The sequence below is a fragment of the Cyprinodon variegatus genome, unplaced genomic scaffold (assembly GCF_000732505.1).
Source record: "Cyprinodon variegatus isolate N-32 unplaced genomic scaffold, C_variegatus-1.0 Scaffold25, whole genome shotgun sequence".
Taxonomy (NCBI): Eukaryota; Metazoa; Chordata; class Actinopteri; order Cyprinodontiformes; family Cyprinodontidae; genus Cyprinodon; species Cyprinodon variegatus.
This window is the reverse complement of record NW_015150478.1, coordinates 674,660-680,659: the sequence shown is the minus strand read 5'-3', so window position 1 is coordinate 680,659 and position 6,000 is coordinate 674,660. Positions and strand designations below refer to the sequence as shown.

General features: G+C 42.0%; 1 protein-coding gene across 3 annotated transcripts; it reads left to right on the top strand.

Moving 5' to 3' along the window:
* Positions 1–409: 409 nt before the first annotated feature.
* gzf1 (GDNF-inducible zinc finger protein 1) lies at positions 410–5,047 on the top strand. Of its 3 annotated transcripts, none has more exons than XM_015394787.1 (8): positions 410–544; positions 934–1,898; positions 1,982–2,165; positions 2,246–2,412; positions 3,426–3,520; positions 3,597–3,764; positions 3,859–4,016; positions 4,111–5,047. In XM_015394787.1, exons 2-8 carry the CDS (start codon positions 946–948, stop codon positions 4,819–4,821), a joined length of 2,436 nt encoding a protein of 811 aa, XP_015250273.1. In that variant the 5' UTR covers positions 410–544; positions 934–945; the 3' UTR covers positions 4,822–5,047. The 3 variants fall into 3 exon arrangements, with proteins under 3 accessions (XP_015250273.1, XP_015250265.1, XP_015250282.1); XM_015394779.1 differs by having other exon boundaries at positions 501–544; positions 937–1,898; XM_015394796.1 differs by lacking the exon at positions 410–544 and having other exon boundaries at positions 922–1,898.
* The last annotated feature ends 953 nt before the right edge of the window (positions 5,048–6,000 follow it).

Genomic DNA, 6,000 nt, shown 5'->3' with positions numbered 1-6,000 from the left:
ACAATTAATGAGTGTAACATTTAAAAGGAAATATAAACCTGAGTGTTTTGATGTTTTTGCTTTTTTAACAAGCCTGAAATCTCCCTTCCTGACCAATATGGAGGAAAGTTCTCTCAGCGCAATGGCGCCCTCATGTGGACACGGGTTTCAATACATAGAAAACGTAGCAGCTTTCCTGTTATTTGTGTTGAACGTTACGGTAATATTAGTTTACACCACAATTAAAACCGAAGAGCTTTAATTAGTACATAGAAACTGCAACCGCATTAAACATTCGGCAAATTCCTGCAAATAATTAAATCGAATAAAAAACGCGTTACAAAATTAGATGTGCTCGTTTTATTTCGGTAACTTAACGCGATAATATTCGATAGCGTTTTATAAGTAAACATATGCAGCTTTTATATTCGGCATCTCAGCTAAACGACTCAAATGAAGCATGAAAACCGCGCTGCTAAGTCACCGGATGTCACTGAATGACTTCAGCAGGAAGTACCGTACTGCTGCTGTGGAAGTGAAGGGCTGCCATTTTACCGAGCTTACGGTAAGAAAACTTTACTCATGTTGAACGGTTAGCTTCCTGCTGCACGGTCACTGCTGCTCTCTGTGAGCGCTGTTATCCGCTTCTGTTCAACCATTTGTTATTTGAGCGCCGAGTTTTAGTTTTACATATCATTTTATGCCCTTAGTGTGATGCTAGTGCTAGCATTTACCTTTAGCCGCATTAAACTGCATGATCTGTGGATCAGGAGGGGAATGATTGCTTCTGTGATGATGCAGTCCACCAAAAAGCATGTGACTTTTATATATGCATCTGCATATATACGCATATTAGGGAACATTTTACTGTTAAAAGAGGGAAACATTTAAATACCCCAATGTAAATCTGACTGAACATCTTTATGTCATCTGTGGTAAAAGTGTTTCTCTCAGCAGGAGCCATAAATGGGGATCAAAGTGATCCAGCTCACCTCAAAGTTCCACCATGAAAACCTTCTGGCTTCCCTGCATCAGATGAGGATGCAGGGGCAGCTGTGTGACATAACGGTGCAGGTGGACTACCAAGGAGATGTGGAGGAGTTCCAGGCACACCAGCTGATCCTGGCTGCATCCAGTGGATACTTCCAGAAGATCCTCCTGGCTCAGGATGCAAACCAGGATAAGATACAGCTATCAAACATGCACTCCACGGATTTCTCAAAGTATCTAGAGTTTGTCTACACTGGAAAGATCGAGGTCGCCAGGAACAAGATTGGCGATGTTCAGGAAGTGGCCCGTTTATTGGATTGTGAGGGTCTGTCGGTGGTTTGCGGTGACGCCTTGAGTGCTGGAGTTCTGGAAAGGCCAGAGAGGAAAACCTGTGGTTCTGAAGGTCAAGGTGGAGGTGAATTACCTGCTGCCCAAAAGGAAGAAGAAAAGGTCAAAGCCAAGAAGCAACATCTTAAACGGCAGCTCTCCCCACAAGAGATACAAGACCCAAAAAAAAAGCTGAAGGTGAAAACGTTGCAAAGGAAAACAACAAAGACAACGAGGAAGCTGAAACTGAGGCTCGGGGGCCGTAAAGTGCTCCTGAGGCGGTTGCATGTCTCTACGAAACATGATTCTCAGGATAAAAACCAGGCTAAGGAGTCGAGAGGCGAGGAAGAATCTGAACGAGAGAATAAAGACGTGGAGAATGAGGTGCAGGAGAATGATCAAGGCTTAGCTTCTGATGGGGTCCATGACTCAGACTTTGGAGAAGATCCACCAAATGATGATGATGATCAAGGTGAGTTACTAACCGAAGAGGAGGATGATGAAGATGAGGGGAAAGGTAAAAGGCTGTCCAAGGCCCAGTTCAGCTGTAACAAGTGCCAGCGCACGTTCCATTATGAGAAGAGCTACTTAAAGCACATCAGGTAACTTGGTGTTTTACCTGTTTTATTAGATTTCACAGCTCCTTATGTTTTAGGTGATGATTTAGATGTGTTCTCTATCCCAGCACCTACCACGGAGTAAAAGCACACATCATCCACCGCTGTGAGACCTGCTCACAGACCTTCGCCAACAGCAGCAACCTGAAGATCCACGAGAAGCACGTCCACAGCAACGAGAGGCTTTTCTCCTGCGATTCCTGCACTAAGACCTTCAAACGGAAGAAAGACGTCGTGCGTCACAAACGACAGGTGAGGGGTTACAAAACTCAGCCTTAAAGTCCTCCTTAGAGTTTTTTTTGCAAAGCTGAACTGCCCTGCTTGCGTCGCAGGTACATGAAAGGAATATGAGGCATGTCTGCTCCGAATGTGGGAAGTCCCTCAGCTCCAAAACTGCCTTGTTGCTGCACGAGAGGACGCACACGGGCCTGAAGCCATACGAGTGCACCGTCTGTAAAGCCAAGTTTACTCAGAAGTCCGCCCTCAATTTGCATCAGAGGTAGCAGGTTATAACTTCTCATTTCTTTACTGTTTTCAGCCTTAAGATGCCGCTTCTGTCGATCTTTGCTTAGTAATTAAAATTTCATTTCATACAAATCTGCGGCTTGACTTTTTCCCCATTTTGACTTGTTCTAACCATACCCTTTTATTATAAGAAAGTAAAAAAAAAAAAACAAGGGGTGGACCTGTTCTTTCGGTTCAATGTGCTTAATTTTTTAAGCCAAAACCAGGCTTTGTTGGACTACTCTATAAAGCTGGGAACTCAACGCTAATCCAGACATTTTGAATCGAAAAAGCTTCCTGGATGGGAGGAAGGAAAATCAAAGTCCAGTGGTTTGATTTTTTTTTAACCTTTTTTTGGAATCACTATGACCTGGATGGCCAAGAATCTTCACCAGCACACACCCTTTTATGCATTTTACTGGGATTTTATAAGATATAATCCACAAAGATTAGCACTGACTCCTGATGTGATGCGATTATTCAGTTTTCCAATTTTCTTTTTTTATTTAAGTCACCCCCCTTTACATTATGACATTCAAACAAAAACCAAGTTACTTTATAAGTCACCTAATGAGTAAACAGTCCAGCTATAGGTAACATGATCTTGGTATAAAGACAGACGATTAGCAGACAAACAGCAGCATGAAGATTAAATGGTAAAACATTGTAGTGGCGGTATCATGCTGAGCAGCATTTTCTTCCTTAGTGATGGGAGACCGGTCAGAGTTGAGGGAAGCGGGAAGCTTTATACCATGCAATCCTGGAAGGGATGGAAGTTCACCTTGTAGCAGAGAAGCAACCCTAAAAATGGAGCTGTAGAATGGAAAGGCTTAGACCAAAGCATATAAATGTGTTAGAATGGCCTAGTCAAAGTTCCGCTCTAAAAATGAATGTGAATTAGTTACAAATTGTTGTTCTTAGATACTTGGTGCAAGGCTCAGTTAATCAGATCTCTGAGGGTTTTTATTTTCATGTCATACTAACAGTGGTGTGTTTCTGTGTGTGTAGGACTCACACTGGAGAGAAGCCGTTTGCATGTGATCAGTGTGATGCAAAGTTCTCTCAGAAGCACATGCTGGCCTATCATAAGAGATCTCACACAGGTAAAGGTTTTTTTTTTTTTTTTTTCTGTGAGTTTTAACAAAGCCATTCGACTAAACTAACGCTCTGTTGGTTCAGGAGAAAGACCTTTCATGTGCGAGTCCTGCGGTAAAAGCTTTGCATCTAAGGAATACCTGAGGCACCATTCAAACATCCACACCGGCTCCAGGCCCTACAAGTGCGATCACTGCGGCCGAGGCTTCGCCCAGAGGAACTCTCTGAACCAACACCTAAAAATTCACACAGGTAAGGCAATTTACGCACACTTTTTATAAAAATTGTTTGCTCTGATTAATGTTTTCTTTATTTTTTATTAAATGAATAAAATTTTTCGGATTAGGTGAGCGTCCGTACAGCTGCAAAGACTGTGACAAACATTTCACTCAGCTTAACGCACTCCAGAGGCACCAACGCATTCATACGGGAGAGAAGCCCTACATGTGTGGCCTCTGTAAACGCACCTTTACCGATAAATCCACCCTGCGCAGACACACTACGGTGAGTAGGGGTTCTCTCACAAAACATAGAATAATCCATGTGTAAGAGGAGAACACTCTATTCACGCTATTTTCATATGGCTTTTCTCAAACAGATCCATGGCTCGGATACTCCTTGGAAGAGCTACCTGGTTGTGCTGGAGGGAAACATGGAGGAGAAGAAGTCTCCCATGAAGGAAAAGACAGAAAAAGGGGGAACAGAGGAGAAAAAGAGCAAAGCTAACAAAGGTTCTAGTTCTGCTGTAGAAGTGGTTCCAAATCCTAACGATGCAAATAAAACCAGCACAGAACCAGTGGTGCTTGCGCCTGAGCAGGTCACTCTCCCAGCCGACTGGGCCACCCATGGAACCATTGCGCTGGTCAGCCACGGCGGGGTCGGTGCCATCACAGTTATCCACACAGAGGTTCCACCTGGGACGCAGATCCAACCCATTGTGGCCACCAGAAGCTCAGGCGCCATTTCCCTAGAAGGTTCCGCCATTGCTGTCCCGTTTTCTATCCCAGTATCGGTAGCTCAGGTGTTATCCTCTGAGGCTCCTTCCAGCTCTCTTTCCGTCCCCGTTTCTGAGACCTTGTTGGCGTCGGTCTCAGGCCTCCCAACCGTCCCTGCGACGTCTCTGCAAGCCGTTTTAGATCCAGCTTCAGAGCAGAAGCCCACCTCTGAGGAGGATACATCACATCCAGATATACAGACTGTGATCGTTGGGGAGGTGCATGGGGGAAAGAAACAGACGGATGTCGAGAATGGTGGACAGAACGAGACAACAGATGAAGCAGAAACGACCAAAGATCAAAATTTAGAGTAGAAGAAACTTTCTCTGGAAGACTGTAGACTGTGAAATTAGGGTTCACACTCTACAAAAGAAGGCATTGGTACAATGACAGATTATAGTCTGTGGGCAGACAAACATATTTGTAATATATCATGAGCTGGATAAAAATTAATGTAACAGGAAGCATTTCTATAGGAAATTAAACCAAAATGAAAAAAACTCCCATGACTGAACTTGAATATTGTGGCATGTTTTGAAAAAAAAAAAAAAAAAGATCAACAGCCACCAGAGAACAAAAATCCCTGATTTTGGCTCTCCTTTACGTGTACGTCTCTGTGTAGTAAGAGGGATTTTTTTTTTCTTGTCAATGTTCCTTTATTAAGTGTAGTTATGTTTGTTAAGTTATTATTGGCCTAGATTGATATGTAATAATTTAGGGCAGCTGGGTGTTGTGAGGTGTTTGTGTTTAGTGTTTTCTAACTTTTATATCTAGCTGTGGTTCCTTCAATGTCAGAGAGGAAACTGGGAGAAGCAGAGGGAATCAGCTACTCCAGGTTTTATCATCTATATTTAATATTCAATGTTTCATTCAAAATTCAATATTTTAAATTGTTTTGCTTTTACTTGTATATTAGAGTGGACTATAGATATTCTTTATTTTTAATACTTCTTATTACCTCCAACTCCAAGGCAGATATTTCTTTTGCAATTTAAATGGGTCTGGAACCAAACTGGGCTCCAGTTCATTCCCAAAATTTGAAAGAAATCAACCAGTTCCTTTGATAAGCTGTGATTGGTTATCGACAGATCAAACACTAATTTTGCAGATTTTTTAATTGCTGCTAAAACCCTAATTTATCCACTGTGGGTTAATAAATGGTTATTCAAGATTGTTTGGTTTTCTTTAATGTGACATAAGAGCATTGAAACACATAAACAGTGCAGCCTCTTTGATTTATTTCAATTGATCCTTTTTTTTTCATTACAACCAAAAAGTGGTCCTTTAGAAAATGTAGCGAGCCATTATCCTGCATCCATGTTTTCTCTGCAGGTAGCTGAGACACATTTATCCACGTGCTCCAGAAGCTGTATGTACACATAAATGAGCCTGTGTTTTATTTTGACCCTGTGTGGATGAAAGAAAACCAATAAAATCAAACCTGTACACCTTTTTTTTTTTTTTTTTTTACATTTATATGTAACAATTTTATG

Bases quoted from the DNA above. Each gene is read 5' to 3' on its own strand.
- gzf1 (XM_015394787.1), top strand. From the start codon at position 946: ATGGGGATCAAAGTGATCCAGCTCACCTCAAAGTTCCACCATGAAAAC. The intron at 1,899-1,981 runs GTAACTTGGTGT...TCTCTATCCCAG, and splicing joins AGCTACTTAAAGCACATCAG to CACCTACCACGGAGTAAAAG. The intron at 2,166-2,245 runs GTGAGGGGTTAC...CTTGCGTCGCAG, and splicing joins TCGTGCGTCACAAACGACAG to GTACATGAAAGGAATATGAG.